Genomic DNA, 19,579 nt, shown 5'->3' with positions numbered 1-19,579 from the left:
CATAACTTTATAAATAGAAGAGGGTTGAAGGCAAAGATGAAATTTTCACCAAGTCAAAACTATGTGAACTATCTACAAACTTGATTGTCGGAGCATTTTCTACAAAAACCACTACGAACAAATGAATCCCGACCTTATTTCCACTAGATCCAAGCAAAAGGGCAATAGGCATGTAACTGAATGGATAAAAGATCCCACAAAAATAATTAATTTAAATAATTTAAATTGTGAGGTATAAAATTAACAATTTATGATTAAATATATTGTTGAGTTTGTAAAAATAGATATCTAAATATATGTTCATAAATAAACATTTAATCGATTTTAAAAGGTGCAACTCCGCCCCAACCAAAATGTGAGATTTCCACCCAGATGAGACCAGAAACCATATTTGGTAACCATGTGCGGGAATTGATAGGCTTGAGTAGTCGTGAATTGTAGCATGATCCTACATAAAAAGCCGCCAAGAAGTCTTTGTTGACCTTGGAACACATTTACCAGTCTTCGCTACATTTGTTAGGCCACAGTCCACAAATAAAAAACGTGACGTCTTTGCCATAAATGCTCCACACCATCAAAGAGAAAAAGAAATAAATGTGGTGACCAATAAAGATTCTATTTGCGTTAATTCCGGATTTTGGGATTCACCAACTTCTTCAACCCAATTCCATCACTCGATTTAATTTTCAAAGTAATTGATTTTTATTATAAAACAATTATTATACGTAAGAAACACAATATTTAATTTATTTCAATAAAAATCATTTTAAAATACATCAAAAAAATTTAGCTTCACTTTGAATTTGAATTCAGAAGAGCCAGGAGATCCAATTTTATATAGGTAATACATTTGGAATAAGCCAATCCTATTTTGACTCAACCGGGTTTTACGATGTTTACAATAATTATCTAACTCTCAACAAGTTTTACCATCTTCTTGATCAGGGGCAGAACCAGGATTTTATTGTGGTGGGGGCAAATTATAGTTAAGGTAGACTTGAAGATGAATGATTTTGGATCTCTGCTTGAAAGTTGAAAAGGATCTTTAGGCCTTTTCTAATTAGTCTATGAGTGAAGGCCCGGTCAAGAGACAATGTATTCTTCAAAAACTGAAAGGGAAGGGAAGGGAACGGAAGAGAAGAGGTAAGTGGGTGAGGGAAAATAGGGAACGAGGTGAGAGAGTCAAGGCAAATGAGACATTTTGGGTATGCTTGGTAACACGTTTGATGTCTGAAGTCTAATTCCTTTTTTCTAAAATCTAGAATCTGAAGTCTTGTTCTAGAAAAGTTATTTGTTTATCATTTTTAAAAACTTCTAACTACAAATAAAATTTTAAAACATAATGGTCATTTTGACAATATTACATTTTTGTAATTCTAATAAATTATTAATCAAAAAACATAACATATTATGCGTAATAAAACCATCTACACATTTAATTTCGATTTCTAATAAACCAAACACCCCAAAAGTATAATTTTCAAATTGAATTCATACTTGAGAAATTATATTCCAATAACATAATACTCAAACAATAAACAATCCTTCATTTTCTAGTTCAATTACAATCTGATCACATAAAATTATGTGAACTACCTACAAATTTAACAAACAAAATCAAAAGAAAAAGTGGATTGAAATGTAAATTAACTAATCAAAAAGAAAAGTGAAAAAACCTTGACAGCATAATTATAGAAGAAGAGGTAGAAAAGTTAAAAATAAGAATTTTAAGATTTGTATAAAGAATGTATAAGTGATAGAAATCAGTATTTTGAGGAAAGTATTTTAAGAAAAATAATAATTTAGAATTCAGAAATTTCATCCAGCGTCCCCCCATCACTAAAACAAAAACATTGAATTTTGATTCTTAAGACTAAAATTTAAAACAAAACAAACGGCAATAAAACTTCTAAAGTCCGAATTTTAAAAGTGGATCACCTCCATTCAAACTTCAGAAGTGTTACCACACTTAATTGAAAATAAAAGGTTATTTAAAAATTTGGTGGATGATGAGTTGTATTTGATACAAACTAAAATTTAGATTTTTGAAACATGCTTCACCAATGAGGGAAGTAAAATTTTTGTTAGTCACCTTTAAGGAATGGCACTGCATTTTTATGGACTAACTTCAAACATATTCAGAAATACGTTGCTTTCTTGAACCAAGATTTTTCTCAGTTGATCTCGTTCACCAGCCTCTACATTCCTCAAGTTGAGCCCCATTCTGTGTGCATTTTTTCATTGAATACAACTTTCACATGTCTCCTTCAGCATCTACTTGCACCCATGCACCCTTAGTAAGGGAGTGCAATCATACCAATGGATTGTAAGGGAGATTTTTAAGTGATGGTAGGAATCCTTTCTAGGTGTTCTGCAAATAGTGTTACCTTAAGAAAAGAGAGTAAACTTGCACGGTGATTTTGCACTAGAGGCCTTCCACGTTGCATCAAACCAATGGTGTGTAAAACCCAAAGTTGACTCGGTTTTTCAATAAACAACATGATTTAGCTACGAAGGCAACCCTAGTTGTGCTTCGATGAGACCTATCACGCAAATGAGGATTGAAGATAATTGGTCAAAATTGCATGCAGCTTGAATGTTCAATCCTGCCCAGTACACCAACCATACATGAGAAATAATAATAGGGGAAGAGAAGCGTACCTGAATCAGTGTTATAATTTGGCGGAGAAGTTACCGATCGAGTAGATAGTCAACTTAGTTGTACACATTATATAACAATCTACTAATGCCAACAACCACCCAACCGAACCCTGTCAACTCCAACTTTGATACCTACACAAGTGAAAATGTGTCAAACCCCTGATACTTCGATATTACAACATGACTGAAAAAAGTCTCTCTCAATGATTTGCAGTTGTTGGATGTCTTCTTACTTGGGCAATGGGATCAGCCCGGTTAAGCACTCTGATGAAATAATACAAGACTATTCCTCTGCATGTTAAATATTCAAGTTGCCCCCATAGTTCTCACCAACTGAAGCCTAGAAGATTGATTGTACCAAAAAACAAGTGTTGTCATCGAGAATAAAATTGAAGAGATTTGTTGAGATCCAAATATGAAAAACACCAACATGCCATAGATCATAGTTTTCAAGCATAAGATTCTTCTATAACATACTAAGGGATAATTATGATTTTCATGCAATCCATGAAAAGACACAAAGTAGATGCACTCGTTCAACTGGGCACCATGTCCATCACTGCTCAAGGTAATTTAGATACATATCTAATCAAATGCAGCTGTTCTAGTTTGCAACATCCACAGAAGAAGAGTCAAATAAATGTCAACAATATATTATCGCAATAGAAAGAAGGATTTGCATGAGTTGATTGAGATTGGACCTCAATCTACAGGTAAGAGGGGTTAGGAGCTTAGGATGATTTTTAACAATATCAATTACAAACTAGAAATTTGACATGCGTCACTAATTGATGATGCTACTGCAAAATTGTTCCTTTCCAAGTCCGGAAAAAAATAACTCATAAGCCATCCCTAGAGAGCAAAACTCAAAAAGGAAACTAAAATTGACATAATTTCAACTTCATTATAACCAAATCCAACACAAAAGTGGTTCACCTCACACATGAAATTGCATGTATATAGCCAATGTTTTTCATTAAGGCAGAAGAAGGTGTAAATAACCCATTTATAGTGTCTAATGATTACAGAGATTGGGAATTATTTCATACATTTTCCAAAGTAATGTGTTCCAGAAAAAAGGTGGTCTAACTTAAATGCAAGCTGGTATTCTGATGAAACAGTGGAAGAGGAAGTCTTTGAGGGAATACTCCAATTTCTCTCAGATGGACGGTTACAATGGAGCACAACAATAGGATCCTTGGGGACACAGTGGCTTCTAAGAGGGCAACACAAAATGCATTAAAAATAATATTGCTAGTTAGAATATGTAGTAAACCTTAATATATTCCATTATGTATTTTTATATATATCTAGGCAGTGATTTACAGAAGTTATGCAGAACCTCTTTATAAAAAAAAATCATAAAAAATACTTGTAAATTGAAAAGAGCACACTTGGAGAAAGATAAGAAAATTTTTGTTATCACAGGATGTAATGTTGAAGAAGAGATGATACAGAGTACAAACCTGAAGATAAGGAAGAACTATGTCGTATACTTGTAGGAAAAAACTTGATTTTACAGTCAACCTGATAGAACAATCGTTAACCAGTAAGTTAAAAATATTGGTCATGCTGTACAAAATAGTACTAGGCCACGAAATGCACTTCACTATACAATTAAAATATCAAAACCTTACCAGTAATTAGTACTATCACTACGCATAGAGCATAATGCACCTACAAATTCGAATAGTGTGCAACATACCACTAGACAGTAGATAAATTATACAATGAGTTACTCCTTGAATGTGGCAAACATTGGTTATGTCAGCTTCTGATTTTTGTGCAAGTTATGTTTTTTTTTTTTTTTATCGATAAAAGTTTGTGTTAAGGGGATATTTTTGTGCAAGTTATTAATGAATGGATAGAAAGAGTCATTAGATTCCTATGGTTAGTATTCCACTCGACTTCAAACTAAATAATATCATAAATAAAATGGACGCATAAAACAACTTTTCTAATGCCCCTGACAACCAATTAGACAGAGGCCCAACCCATCAAATCTGTAGCAACGCACAAGTCCCTGTCTTGGAACCCCTCTTTATATCCATGAAAAGACAAGATCACAGTGTATTAAATTTGACATTATTTTAAAAGAGAGAATAAAATATTTCTATTTCTGCAGGGACCAAAATGAAACATTATTGGGAATATTTTCCTTTTCCACAAAATATTTGATCTTGTATTTAAAAATATATTAATTTTTTTAAATATTTATGAATATGTATGATAATTAGTAAGTTAATAAATTAATAGTGGATAAGGCATGTAAAGGGACACATGGGTTGTGGATTTTTGTGGTTATGACCTCAAGTTGTAAGGATCCTCATTTTTTTTTATGAACTTGAATTACATGATATGAACATTCAAATTTGTAAGCTTGAATCTAATATACCTGAACAACATGTACAAAAATTCCATTGATCTGCTCTTCTTAATTCAAATGGTGCTTATAGCGGGTATGGAGAGCAATGAGTTTTTTCAAGCTTAGTGATCATTTTCTTACTTCAAATATGATCCTTCTAAAATCTTCAAATATATCCATATGGGTTGAAATATTTTCATTTCCAAGCTAACAAAATTGAAATTAAAAATCTTGCACCAAACAGTGCAAGTGACTTCTACACTAGCATCATCAAAAGCTGATGTTGAATTAAGATTACTCAAAATATATACATCCATGCCTAAAATATATTGCTAATCAAAAACACTAGTGGCATACCTATTCATACAATTATATTTATCTCACTACCCTTTCATCTCACATGAAATCCTCAAGAAAAAATATGAATTCTTTAAGAGAAAATTCTGTGAAAAGTATCTCCGAGGTGCACAGATTATATAATTGTGAAGCAAATTTTATGCATAGTGAGAAAGGTAAAATACTAATACCTTCTCAGAAGACGAAAGCAAATGTAGATCTCCTCGATATCTGACTTTATCTTTAGTTCAATATACTGCTGAAGAAGCTCACACAAGCAGGAAATTGCTTCATCTCCACGATCATTACTTGCAAGAAAAAAAGGAAATGCAGAAATTGCGCTTTGCAGAATAGAAGATAAAAGACCAGTCGACCCAGATTTGTAATACATCTCCACAATAAAGTTCAATATCAAGTGATTGCTGACTTCAAATTTCTCAACCCATTCCGGTGGATTTCCCATCCAAAGACTATTCCTTGAAAAAGAATTTGAGTCTTCCATATGTTCTTTATTATTCTTCATCCTTACCGTGTCACGAGGACATTCCTTTGTGATATCTATAGGACCATCACTAGAACATTCTGACCTTCTGTGTGCAGGAAGCAACTCAAGTATGTCAACCTTCAATTCATAAGGTAACTGTTGTAAAACCGAGATGTCCACTTGGCTTAAAGATGCAGGCATTACATCAGTTCTATCTGCACCCACAGTGGTGATATGCAAATTTGATGATCCAGCCCCAGAACAAGAGACAGACTGAAAACCCGGAACAAATGAATAATTGGATAAGAATAAGCAACAAATGAATAATTCAACTCAAACTTGATTTAGCTTTTCTAGACCAGAATACTGAAATAGAAACTCTACTTTGGCATTGTCCATCTATGAGTCATGACATGGGAAATTGTAGTATCCCCGTTTCATACTAAGAAAAGGGATAACTTTTCCCTTCCATGAGTGATATAACTCACAGTTTCGTTCTTAATAGCTCTATTTTCTTGTTTAGATTAGTACCTCTTGTGAGCAAAAATATGAGCTTTTACATTTTACTAATCTCTTTTCATTAATGGAGAAACAATCTATTAGCAAAACGTATAAAAGATAGCAGCATCCTTCAGATACAATGAACATTTGTTAAGAGTTAACAGGCTTGTCCTACCTCCCAAACAGGCCAATACACCTTAATGGATGGAAAACATGTGATTGTGAGAGCTTCCCAACATTGAAAATGGAATTCATCACCAACAACCAACAAGCTGTTCGATCAGATTAATGAACAAATTGTAGATTGTGTGAGCTGTTCATCCATTACTTCTGACTCTTTAATTACTGAACCTAAGGATGCTCATTCGTTTGAGTATTGGAAGAAAAGAGCTAATAAAATATAGTGAGAGAAAAGGTTAACCTTATTTTCAGTTGTGGTGTCGTCTAAGTCAACCTGATGAGATAATAGAGGTTCCTTTCCCTTTCTCCTTGCACCTGAGTTTAGTGAAATCAATATATCCAATCAGTCTCTTACAAAATAGCAGAGCCTCAAAGATAAGATAGACAAATAAGAAGTCACCTTCCACTTCCTCAGTTGATGTTGTGCACACAGAACGGCTTACTCTATCACCCTTGTCTTTATTCTTGTCCACAAAATCAAATAATTTCCCACCATACATCTCATTTACTTCTGAAAAGATTTCCGGAGGAAGACTCTCTATAACTCCCATATCAAGATGGCATATTGGAGGCAATGTGGAATCCCGGCTTAAACAAGCCTCACCACTGGATTGATTAGTTTGCATTTGATGCAAATGACTAGTTGAATTGATATTAAACAACTGATGATCTGTAATTTGGAGAAATATCAGAAAACTATTTTAATTAATTACTGTATAGTAAAATTGTGATGGTTTATTGTTTTAGACACCATGCGTTCTCACCATGATAATCATCTTTATGAAAATCAGTCCACTCTTATATTCCTAACCACATAAAAGCTTGATTTGAAATTGAAAATCCAGATTTTCCCATTAAAATGTTACTTCAGATCATCTTTCCATATGATTGGTAAAGTCAAAATGGACTGCTTTATGTATATGATTATCATGGTGAGAAGACCACACTATATAGTCAAACATTATATCCATGTAAGCCAACAAATGAGAATAAAATTGGGAGCTAGAATAGACTTTATCAATTATTTGGTTCACTCAATAGTAATTTTTTCTGCTCATGATACAGATGCAACGAACATAAGTTTTTGAATCAAAAATATTTTTTCTATATTGTGCACTAGCATGAGAATCATGTCTTATCGTATAAAATTAATTGTACAGTGTTGATGTATCAGGCTTCTCAGGATCCTTGTTCTGAGAATTTTTGTTCCTGTCTGGCATCAGGGCACAAGCCTTACTTCAATCTGTTAAAAGATCAGTCAGATACTGAGCTACAATATTCAATCTGCATTTACCTCCATCAACCCTCCCTTTGGCTGGATAACTGGGTTCTTTCATATTAGCAGAAGCAGAAGCAAGCCACGAAGTCAGAGCATTTTTTTCATGCCCTTCAAAAAAAAATGCAGTTAACCATCGAAAAGGTCAGCGGACACAAGACGAAAAACGATCCTTCTTATCAGTAATACCTAATGCCGGGTATGCAATTTCACAACAACATTGATGATTCAAAGGATGGTGTAAAGTAGCAGACAAAAACCTATTGCATGAGTATGCCATCAAACTCATATGCATTTTCATCAACAAAAAAGGAAAAAATAATAAAAATCTTTCAGGTTACCTTGTCTAGTAATGTCTGCATTTTCCAGCCTTGAAACTTGCAAGCCAACACCCCGAATCTCCTTGACATCTACGCCAGAAGGTTAAAGGGGTTGATAGGAACTCATTTGCATTTAAAAACCTAACAGTAGAGTTCATTTGGAATAGAAAACTAATTAAGAAGCCAGTTGCAATATCAAAGGACGTTGACAACATTGATTTGGGCTATATATAGTATACATATCATCCTAAAGAGAAAAAAGAAAAGGGAAAAAAGAGTAACTAAAACCATAAACAAAGCCGTTAGTCAAAGATGACATGACAAAGAATAACATATACCCCATTTGTTAAATGATGTAGAAGATATTCTGCTTATAAGAACTTAAAAACAGTTTTTAATGCATGATAATACCATTAATAAAGGTTAGGTTAATTTGCATCAACATTTCTAGGGGCTCATTGCGGAAAGCCAATAAAAGCTCATATATAATGAGGTAAAGCACGTTTACCTATGTGGAAAGAACCAAAAAGCTGATTGCTTATTCTTTGAAGCACATCCACGTCATCGGTAGCAATTGGAACCTATAACATTGATAATGCATATAGAACTCGAAGACTCAACCATATAATTTTGCTTCTAAGGATGAATTGAACAAGTTAAATATATGTAAAAAAAAGTTAAATATAAGTAAAAGAAAAAAAACCAATGTGGCATTTTTCATCTTGCACTACCGTGACCGAACGACTTAGATTTTCACAGTCCCCACACCCCATATATTTTGTAGGCTCATCGGCATCTTTCCTTCTCTTTTTTACCTAAACAAACGTTCACAAAGGTCAGAGTATTTCAATTTTTTCCATTAAATTATCATAATCAACATCTTTAAAGACCTAATAAACATTCAATAGATATTGAAAAGGACAATAAATAAAAAGGTCCATTGTTCAGTGGGTCAATACATTATTAATGGAAAAAATAAATGAAAAAGACAATACCTTCATGGTAATGGTGCGCCCTTGAACTCCACATCCCTGTAAGCGTAAATAAACCTCCTTGCAGAGGTTAACCAGAAAATGTTGACTCTGAAATGGGATAAGTGACAAATGTTCACTCAGACAATCATTAGAATCACAAAGGTAAGTGTTGATTAACTCTTCAAAGTCGCAAGATACCCACATCTTTCAAATCATTGAACCTCACACCCCAATTGACTTCAGCCCCAACAGACTTGGTCTCCTGTGGAACACATCATATGTATGTCAATAGACAGCAATGATATAATTTAGGCATACTAAAGACAGGAACATGAATGGCCTTCTAAAAGATTAATGAAAGTATGTTTACTCTAAAAGGAGATAAGCGTAAAAACTATGACCAATCCAATTATATAGGTTTTATATAACTGACTGATTTTAACGAAAGTATATACACCTTTGATCCGCCCACCCTCTCTCTCTTCCTCCGTCTTCTTCATAGTGATTAAGCATGTGTCATATGGTCCCATTTCATTTTCCATTTTTTTGCATCTGTTGGGTTTCACTGGGTCCATTTTATCACTCTTTCAAAGCTGGCAGCCGTGGTCTTTTTCTTGTAGGAAAGAAATTGGTTGCTGCTTCATTTGCTACGTTTTGGCGTTTAGGGAAGGAACATAATAGCCTTGGGTTTCATGGGAATAAGCATGTATACCAGATATCATTATCAGCATTCTTGTTCTCATGTTTGATGCAAGCAATTCAAAGATTTTAAGGGTGTATTTTTTGAAGATTTTATTTTCAATTTAGAGCTTGTTTGTAGTGAGAAATCTTAGCATTGGGGTCTAGAGTCTTTTCTATAGTTTTTTTTCCCTCTATTTTTCATTTACTTTCTATTTGAGTGAAGTCGATAGACCTCCTCCTAGGTTTTTGGTAGAATATCTCATATAGTCATTTTTTTTTCTTTGATAAGTTCTCATATAGTCATATTCAAAGGGGGGTGGAAGTAAAAAATCAATTGCCAACTAGACTAGAATGTTCAAAGTCTTATATATAAATAATAAATTTACTAACTCACATTGTTCTTAGTGCCAAAAAAACACACCTAAGATATCTTAGAATGCACATGTAGGGGATATTACTATATTACCATTAGAACAGTATCATTGTAGCCACATCAATAGAAAAAGGCATTTATAAGATCACAAAATTAAATCCTGAAAAGTGCCTATGGTAACCATGTTGGACATTGCACAATCCGTATCAGATATCAACCACATCTTAAACACACAATGAAAGATCCTTCCCATAGTCAAAGTGGTGGTCAATGACGGGGTTATCATCCATCACACATAACACATGATGATAGAACAAGATGAGCTTATTGTATATAAGGCATTACTGGCAACAATGAAATCATCTTCAAAAGCTCCAAAGCAAAAATATGATCTTCGAAAGTTCAGGTGGCCTATATTGTTCTCATTATGCCCATACACCATAATAGCCTTCCTTTGAATCCATGTTGCTTACCATTGTTTCCTAGTCAACTAGGACAGTCTGCAACCAAGTCAATTTGAGTTTTTAAAAAAAAGGCAAAACCCAAATTATGGTCAAATGCCAGGCCAGTAAGTTGAGAATTGAGTCATGGTTGAATCATACCCGAGTTAAGATCAAGCTAAATCAATCTGATTCACATGGTCAATTTGACCAAGAATTGAAAGATATCGAGTTGACCTGGCAAGTCAAAACATTGCCATGCAAGTTTTAAAGACCGGGGTTATGGGCTCCCTTATTTTTAGGGCATCCCAGCTCCTTTTCTTTTTTCTATTAAATCGATCTCCCCCCCCCCCCCCCCCCAACAGTAATGTGTAGCTCCTCCCTTCAGCCACTACTGCAAGTTGAATCTTGTCGGCGGCCATCTTACTCCGATGAATTTTTCAGTGTGATCTCAAGGCGTCGAACCCTCGAGAAAAACCTCCACCCCAACCAGGTTCATTATTTTTAATCTTCCACGTCAATTTTATGGTTTTTCTTTCAAGTTTTGTATTGTATCAAAAACTTGATTTTTTTTTATTCCAGACACTTTCCTGGAGTCTATATACCAAGAGATCATTAAAAAAACAAAGTTATTTGTTTTTTAAATTTTGGTCAGTATTGACAAGAACCTATCAACATGGTTTTTACCATGTTGACAGGCTCTCATTGACATGGTCAAAGACATGTTGACATAGATTGAAGTCTAAGAAAAATTCTGGATTAGTGTCAACATGGTAAATGCATGTTGTCACTGTCCTATTGACAATGACATAAATTTCAAAAAAAAAAAAAAAAAAATCATCGATGACTTACATGCTTGTTACTGTGAACGGGCCTCTCTTTTAAGAAATTAAGGCTTTACAAAAAAAAAAAACCTATGATTGATGGCGTTTACAAAAAAACTATAGAGATTGCAGTAATCACAAAAAGATAGTGATATCATTGTTTACTTTCGGAGAATGAGATTGTTAAAGGATCTCCATCAGTTGGGGGGACTTCCCACTCCATTTTCAGTTTGCTCCATATTTTCCAGGGTTTTCAACAACCCAAATGGTTTTTAAAAGGTCTATGCTTGTGAGAGATGATTTTCCAACAAAATGTACTGTTCTCCAATGATGCTTATCGGAGATTGACCGTTGGGAGAGATTTCGGTACCTACACTGGTTTGTTATGTTTGAGACGTGACAAATGGAAAGAGATGAAGAGAAGGGATGCCCTTAGAAGATGTGTGTGTTGGTTTGAGTTTTGACTCATTGATAAATATAAGGTACCCTTAAAAAAGTCCGTGGGATGCCCTATAAAGCCAGCCAGTTTTAAAACCATGTACACCATAGTCCCAAAAAAAATTGGCAGATCTTATCTAATAATTCATGATTACAAAACATATGGGTTGTTTACATGTTGTGGTTATTGTCCAACTAAAAAAAGAGAGACTAATTGCTTCACTACGTATAAATTGCTAGGATATAAAATCATTGATCTTAATTGAAATTAGGTCAAGGACAATGTTTGCCAAACCTGAACCACTCCAACCTGCCGGTTATCGATTCCTCTACAATAATTCCACAACATATTACCAGTCTTTGTACCAAAGTCCATTTGAAGAGATTCCTGGAGAAATTACGCTTTTAGAGCTAACTTATAGATTCAAATATCATGACAAATACTTAGTAGATAGCACAAGATGGATCATATAACTAAGAAACAAGTTCTACATATTTATGACTACCGCCAGAAAACTAAAGCATGTCCAAAAGAGAGATTATTATGATATACCACACGCATTGGCATTAATTACAATGACCTCTCACCTTTGCAAAATAAATAAACCAAATAACTTTAGTAAAACAATTATAACCACAACTACAGGAATATAATCTACTCCATTGGAATAAATTTCGCAATTCATAAATAAGAATCAACTTCAGAAAAAATTATTCTTAACAAATCATTTGCATCATTTCATTTAACTGATTCACACCTGAAACTCTGTTATATGGGACAATATTCCCAAAGTCTGGAGCACCACCATAAATAATAATAATAAAAATTAGAAAGTAAGAAATGCTGATGACGACAAATAGATGAAACATGCATGAAAAATTAATGAGTGTGTTATCCACTTAAAATGAAATCCTCTTACTGATTTCAATCTCCTGTCATTTGCTTTCAATATAGGAACAGCATTTGGAACACTCAACTTTTTATCTATAACATCTATGTCTGCAACACATTGACTTGGACTGGTTTTTACTGATGCATGTTTTTCTGAAAATAGCTCCATCACATTGGGGGAAAGTCAAACTACTTTTGAAAAAAAAAATCTCAAGTGAAATCGAAGTATACAAGGCTGGATCCAAGAAAGACAGTGTTGTGCAACTGTCCTGAATAGTAAAATTGCTCATTCGTTCACAGAAAGCCAGCTGGCACCAATTAAAGTTAAAAGGTAAAGTGAAAATCTTAGTTGCACATAGAGGAACAGGTGTGAGAACGGAATCAAATGCAGTAACGACTAATGAGGAAGCAACCATTGAAGATTCCTGCAACCATAAGGCAAATACAAGAGAAACACATGCAACACGCATCTATGTCAGAGAAACATGTGCAACATGCATCTATGTCCCATCGTTACAACTTTGCAAATATCATAAAATCAATGCTACTAATTAAGAGAGTGAGGGTGTTCAATCCTCATAGATCATAAAAAGAATAGACATTATGATAGCAGGTCAACAGATATCAATTCCCCATGTAACAGAACAACAATGCAACCAGCTTGAGCCTTCAAAGAAAAAAAAAATCTTATAAAACCTTTGAAATCATACACAACTGGCCGCAAGTTTGAATGTGTCGTTTTTTCAACTTCTCCTCTAAAACATGCCCAATGCCTGGAAGCGCCTTGATTGGAAGTTCATTTAAATAGATGTCCACCTGGGGAACAAATATGGATTTATTGAGAGCTGGTGTCATGCTTGGCATTTATACAAAATTTAAGTAAATTAAACAAGTCAATAAGCAAGTAGTGGGCAACGCCTATGAGATTGAAAAACAAGGGCATTAGTAGACCTGCAACATGACAAGGTACAACAAGACAACTAGCTTAATTATTTTTTATTACATTGATTATTAATCTAATCTACAAAAATACCCCAGTGCCAATACCGCACCTTCTCAGGAGGGATAAAACATTGACCATTCGGTTTAGCAGTTCTTGTGGCGAGGCGAGCTATGAGCAGATTTCCAGCAATCCCAGCACTTGCAGTGCACCCTGTTGTTTCAACTATCTCCTGTCTGATTATTGAAGCTATATGTTCAGGATCTTTATCTTCTCGGTCCGATACATCTAAAAATGCTTCATCACAACTTACTGCCTACATTCAAAGAAGTTACTGTTTTACGTGAGGTATTAAGTAAGAGAGTGGAAGATTGATGTGGAAAGAACCATTGGGATGTATAAACCTGCACTTTCTTGGAATGCTTGTGCAAAATTTCATAAAATTGATCGGCAACCTGCAATTCATCCAATGAATTATGACAAACACACACACACACACACACACCCCAACAACAACAACTGATAAACTTATAAAGGAAGCAAAGAACAAGTGTTATCCCCTAAGCTTCTGTTTGCAAACTACGTTTTAAAATTGGTAACTCTAAAGAACCACGTACCTCTTCATATGCTTCAAAATTATAGGGGACAATGACAAGGTGGGGGCAGAGAACCTTGGCATCTCTAACAAATATTCCAGATCTTACTCCTAAAACGACACAAAAATAGTTTCATTTACCATACAGATCCACGATCACCAAACAAAAATATTTAGAAACAGAATTACAAAGGGACAACTCAGCATAAAATCAACCATAATCTCGTGCAGGATAGTTTGCGGAGGAAATTTCAGCAGTCCCTCTGGGATTGTCTGAATGGCATACCGCTACAGGCTTATCTTGTAATTCAGGATGGTTTCTGATGATCACGGACACAAAAAAACAATCCTGGAACAGCAAACAATTACCGTTGCAAAAACTTGTACTCACAAAAGTAATTCAAGCATGCTTTCTCAATTTATGGCTTGGAATTCCTAACTGGTCCAAACTAGAACAGAAATACAATGAATGGCAATCATAAAGAGCAAAAAACCCAAGATGAACAGAGAGGTTGGAGAAGTAAGCAATGTAGGAACCTCTCTCACTGGTGACAGAAAGTTACCATGTCTACATGGATAATAGCAGATTTCTGGGGAACAGTAGGTGCAGTAACAGTAGGATCTCCACATTTGACCACATTAGGCAAGCTGGGAAAACGCTTACGATACCGATTTCTCCAGGTTCCAATGAAATGCAGCCTTGAGTTCTACAAAATCCAATGTGCTCAATGAATATCATTGTGAAAGGTACTTTGCTAGAAAATTCCATACTGAAACAAAATTGAACACCATACAAAGTCAAAGTCAAACAGAAATAAAGTGATTTAAGTGAAAAATCATGAAGCAATTAACCAATATATAATTGAACTATCAAAAGAAAACTTCAAAAAAACGAACAACAGTAATTATGTAAAGTAGTACCTGCTTTATAACTAACAAATTTCTTAAGACCTCAAGAAGTTTTGGGAGCTCATAAGGAAACAATGCATCGTACCTAGTAAATCATATTCCAGATCCATCACCTACAACTTTCTTTTAGATGGGGTAAGCAACGTTTTAAAGTGTTCTCAAGGAGCAAGAGTTGTACACATAAGGCATTGTGTGCAGGTCATGCCTTTAGGCCTCGAGTCCCTAGTTGATAAGCTCGCATATTTTACATGAATTAAACGAGAATTTTTCAACTTTTGAGAAAACATATTATACAGACAACGACATTGAAAGCTAATTATTTGCGATTTGGACCTAACATATAATTCAGGAATTATACACGAAATATTGAAAATGATATTTCAGAATAAGGAAATACTTAACACAAATATTTTTTGTTGTTTTGCCAATTTTTTAACAAAAACCCCTGAATTATAATCAGAACATTTCCAGGACCAAGGGCCTAGACCTATAGCTTAGTTGGTTGATCTATTGCAAATTTGCAATGCAACTTTGAGGTCATGGGTTCAAGTCCAGCTCACCTACCAAAATAAAATGCATGTTCCTCAATCTTTGTGTATCCTGATTTATGAACTAGGGCCAAAGCATACGCCTCAAGGAGCAAGGTGTGTGGTGGAATCAATATTGTACACAGTAAATGAGCCAATCGTCTTTTTTTCTTTTTACTTTCATCCCATGATACTTTGGTGGGAAAAATCTGACAAGGGTTGGGAACAGCCAGATTTCCTACCCTTTCTCAACACACACTCACTTACACTTGGACAAAAGAATCCTTATCTGGCCAATAAGGTATGAAACTTACTATTACTAGCAAGGAAAACGCAATGGGTAGAGCCTATATGTCCTGATATTTAAGTTAGTAAACTAGTTTAAAGCATGATTCAACAGGTAAGGGTGTATTCAAATGAAGATGTCTTTCCAATTTTGTAGATTTTTCCCGTCATTCCAACTTGTGTTAGGGGAGGAAAAAAAAAGAGGAAAGGGGGACTCCCAAATAATTAGTAGGAAAAACATGTTGAATGCTCTCATCGTAGTTTACACCCTTTGACCGCCTCATGGACGTAGTCTTCGACCCACCAGTGAACCACGTGAAATCCTAATGTCACTTTTTTTCTCCTTTTTTCTCTTATTATTTACATCAGGTAATTTTTTAATTTGATTTGTGGCAAGTATCTTGAGGCGATGATGCACATTCGAAAATGTGTCGCCAAGGATACCATACTCATCCATGTTGACAACTATCAAAAATGACCTACAAGAAGATAACTTAGATAAGCTTCAACCTCTTCTTTGAGATAAATATCCAAAATCCATCTACTTTACCCTGGTTTTCTCATTTTAGGAGTTCTATTCATCATACTCTCACTTTTCATCTGATTTCAATTCCATCGCTTACTCCAAGTCCCTTGCAAACAATTCAGATACACATGACTAATAATATAATAATTGGCCATTAAAACTCACTTCTCAACTCTATCTTGACAAGTAATTTAAAATATTATTTTGACTCTAATTTGGGATTTGTTTTGGCTATTCGTTGTTACTTGCAAGGAAGTATTAGATGGAAGCTAGTGACCAAGTTTAGATATCTTTCCTCCCAGTCTCTATTGTCAAATTACAACCATATGGAACTATAGCTAACTTGTTATCCTTAGTTTTTTTTCTTTTCTTCTTCTTCTTTATGCGATAGGGTGTCCCCACCCACTTTGGAAGTGGATATGCCCTATCAAGGCAAACAAGCGCATTAGGAAAAATCATAGGTGGGGAGACTTGATCTCACGACCCTAGAGAGCACACCCATGTCCCTCAACCACTACTCCACCACTCGGGTTATAACTATCTTTAGTTTATAAAATATTGTCCTTATTGAAGGATTTAAGGTTTCATCATCTTAATTTTTTTAATAGATAGTGTTTTAAGTGTGATAGAGGGTTTTGATCCCAAACCAGTGATACTACCTCATAGACTTTAGCACCTCACTGAGGTGACACTTTTGTGTGTGTGTGTGTGTGTGTGTGTGTGTGTGGATCAAATAAGCTTATTTGATCATTTTCTTTTATTTGGTTAGTGGGAAAAAAAAAAACATTGAAGATAAGTACATAAGTAGTGAAGTTGAATGCCTCACTTCACAAAGGCAAACAACCACAAATATGCCTCATTCTTTCAATGAAGATAAGTACATAAGTAGGGAAAAATCAACAAACTTACATAACCATTAATATCTACATTTTAACGAAAATATATGGCTCATTGTATTTGAGCATCACGAAAAAGTTATGGAACGATTGGAAAACCACCAAAGCAGTGACTAGTTTTAATAAAGAGTTATTTATGCTCTAAATCTACAAAGCACAACAATAGTATGATATTCGAGTCATGTTTCAGACGGTTCGACTGCGATCACCAACTTTTATTTAAAAAAACAATGAACCTAAACATAAGAAACAATATTCGGTCTTTGTTACCTTGAAGTAGTTCTCCACAAAATTAGGATCACCGAGAGTAGAGGTTGATGGAGTTCTTGGGACAGAAGATCCTTTAGTATTTTGATTATCAAATGAACAGTTGTTGGCGGAAGCTGACGACCTTTGAGGACTAGATTGGAATGACACTCTGACACTGCCTTCATCTTTTACATCAGTAGAACTTGATTTGGCCATTCTCAACTCAAGAAAATTTTCATCTATAGAAGTAGGTTCTTGCTTTATTACTCCACTAGGCTTTTCATGCCCAAGAACAATTTCTCCACTGCATTCCATTCTGTATTTTATAGATACACCCATTTTACAGTCTGTTGTCTCTTTAGATGCGGAACCCTTTGGCAAGGAATCTTCAATGTCAGATTTCTCATTACAGTTAGAAGGAGTTTTAGAGTCTTCAGAGGTTGAGTTGCTTTTGAGAGCAAAGAAGGCAGACAATTTTGGCTGCTTATATGTTTCATTCATGAACTGGTCAAGTTGGTAAGGAAACCCTGGAAAGAAATAAATAAATAAAATCAAAAGCTTCGGCACAGTTAAATGATGAACATGAATTAAAATATATCTTCCAAAATCACTCCCTGATTCCATTAGTTCCACATATCAATTATGTAGATCCGTTCAATTTGTCTTTCCATCTTTCATGTCACTCAAACAAGAACCAAGGACATCAAGGTGCAATGATTTACACTATAAGGATGAAGGAATAAATAATGGACATTTTTAAGAAGGATTACTGATAGACAAGTTTACCAATTAAACTTGAAATCAAGCATCCTGATTGTCAAATGAAGGGGTTGCAAATGAAATGTCATGTTGACAATCACTGCTAAGTAACACACCTGAGCATGGAAACTAAGAAAGTCGAGAATATCTTCCGGTATTAATTTTTTAATTGAAAAAATAAAAACAATAAATCACTTAAAGAGTAATCATTTATGACCTAACAGAAAAGACATGGGTTTGCTAAAAACTTACAGTTCAAAAGTTTATTAGCAACAACACAATCCAACACCCATGTGGGTTTTACTACTGGCAACCCACCACTGAAGGATCTATTATCAGAAAGAAACCAAAGTAAGAAAACCACATATATTCAAGGAAAAAAAAAAACAATAGAAATTCCAAATTAACAGTGAGATTGAAAACCTGAGGTTCTTAATTTTACTGTCGGGAAGATTACTACAGATTATATGAGTCACTCGATGCCTCGAGAAGTAATTCTCGAAACGTCCCCCATACTTCAACATGTACCCTCGAAGCTCCTAAACAATGAAACCCTCGTCATCACCACAAACTTTACTAGAGCGAAGGAAACATGAACCCAAAAAAACAAAAAAACAAACCTGACTAGAAGGAACAGTGAATCCGTCCACGAAGATTGAAACCCCATGGAATAGCGGTTTAGCAGAATTGGAATCGCTATTACCAAGTGAAGAGCTCGAAGCGTCAGCGTCAAATTGATTCCGGAGTTTTTTATTCTTTTCTACCATGTAACTGCAGAGATTTGTAGATAACGATGAACAAAGAGATTCACCAACTTGTCAAGAATTCGAAGAGAGAGAGTACCTTCCAAAATCGGTGAAAGGGGATCTGCGAGAGGAAGATTTGGAAGAAGAGAGAGAAGAAGCGCCCCAAGCCATGCCAAGGGTTTTCTGGTTGGGCTTCCTCTTGTTGTTATTGTTGCTATTGGTTCTGTGGGAGAGATTGGTGGAGTTGGAATGTAGGATTCTCTTCGACTTTCCACCCGAATTTGCGGAACGAGAGGAATCGAAGCTCATTTTGTTGGAACAATGGCGGCAAAATTTTCAGACTTCAAGTTCTATATTTATGTTAGAGAGGAGAAAAGCGTGCCTACAAAGCTTTGTCAGGCG

General features: G+C 34.9%; 1 protein-coding gene across 2 annotated transcripts; it reads right to left on the bottom strand.

Annotated features, from left to right (window-relative positions):
* Positions 1-1,921: 1,921 nt before the first annotated feature.
* On the bottom strand, positions 1,922-19,579 carry REV1 (DNA-directed DNA polymerase). Of its 2 annotated transcripts, XM_086435465.1 has the most exons (25): positions 19,275-19,577; positions 19,052-19,202; positions 18,855-18,970; positions 18,684-18,760; positions 17,694-18,199; positions 14,844-14,987; positions 14,497-14,629; positions 14,303-14,391; positions 14,090-14,140; positions 13,798-14,001; positions 13,442-13,561; positions 12,149-12,241; positions 9,300-9,359; positions 9,119-9,205; positions 8,855-8,938; positions 8,632-8,704; positions 8,145-8,213; positions 7,822-7,914; positions 6,928-7,197; positions 6,769-6,842; positions 5,554-6,119; positions 4,128-4,188; positions 2,895-3,001; positions 2,662-2,793; positions 1,922-2,543 (listed from the first exon to the last, which is right to left on the bottom strand). In XM_086435465.1, the coding sequence occupies exons 1-23, from the start codon at positions 19,484-19,486 to the stop codon at positions 2,960-2,962; spliced, it is 3,375 nt and encodes a 1,124-aa protein (XP_086291591.1). In that variant the 5' UTR covers positions 19,487-19,577; the 3' UTR covers positions 1,922-2,543; positions 2,662-2,793; positions 2,895-2,959. The 2 variants fall into 2 exon arrangements, with proteins under 2 accessions (XP_086291591.1, XP_086291593.1); XM_086435467.1 differs by lacking the exons at positions 1,922-2,543; positions 2,662-2,793; positions 2,895-3,001; positions 4,128-4,188 and having other exon boundaries at positions 5,896-6,061; positions 19,275-19,579.

This window comes from Akebia trifoliata, chromosome 3, assembly GCF_017979445.1.
Source record: "Akebia trifoliata isolate Shusen 1 chromosome 3, ASM1797944v1, whole genome shotgun sequence".
Taxonomy (NCBI): domain Eukaryota; kingdom Viridiplantae; phylum Streptophyta; class Magnoliopsida; order Ranunculales; family Lardizabalaceae; genus Akebia; species Akebia trifoliata.
This window is presented reverse-complemented; position numbering and strand designations above follow the sequence as displayed.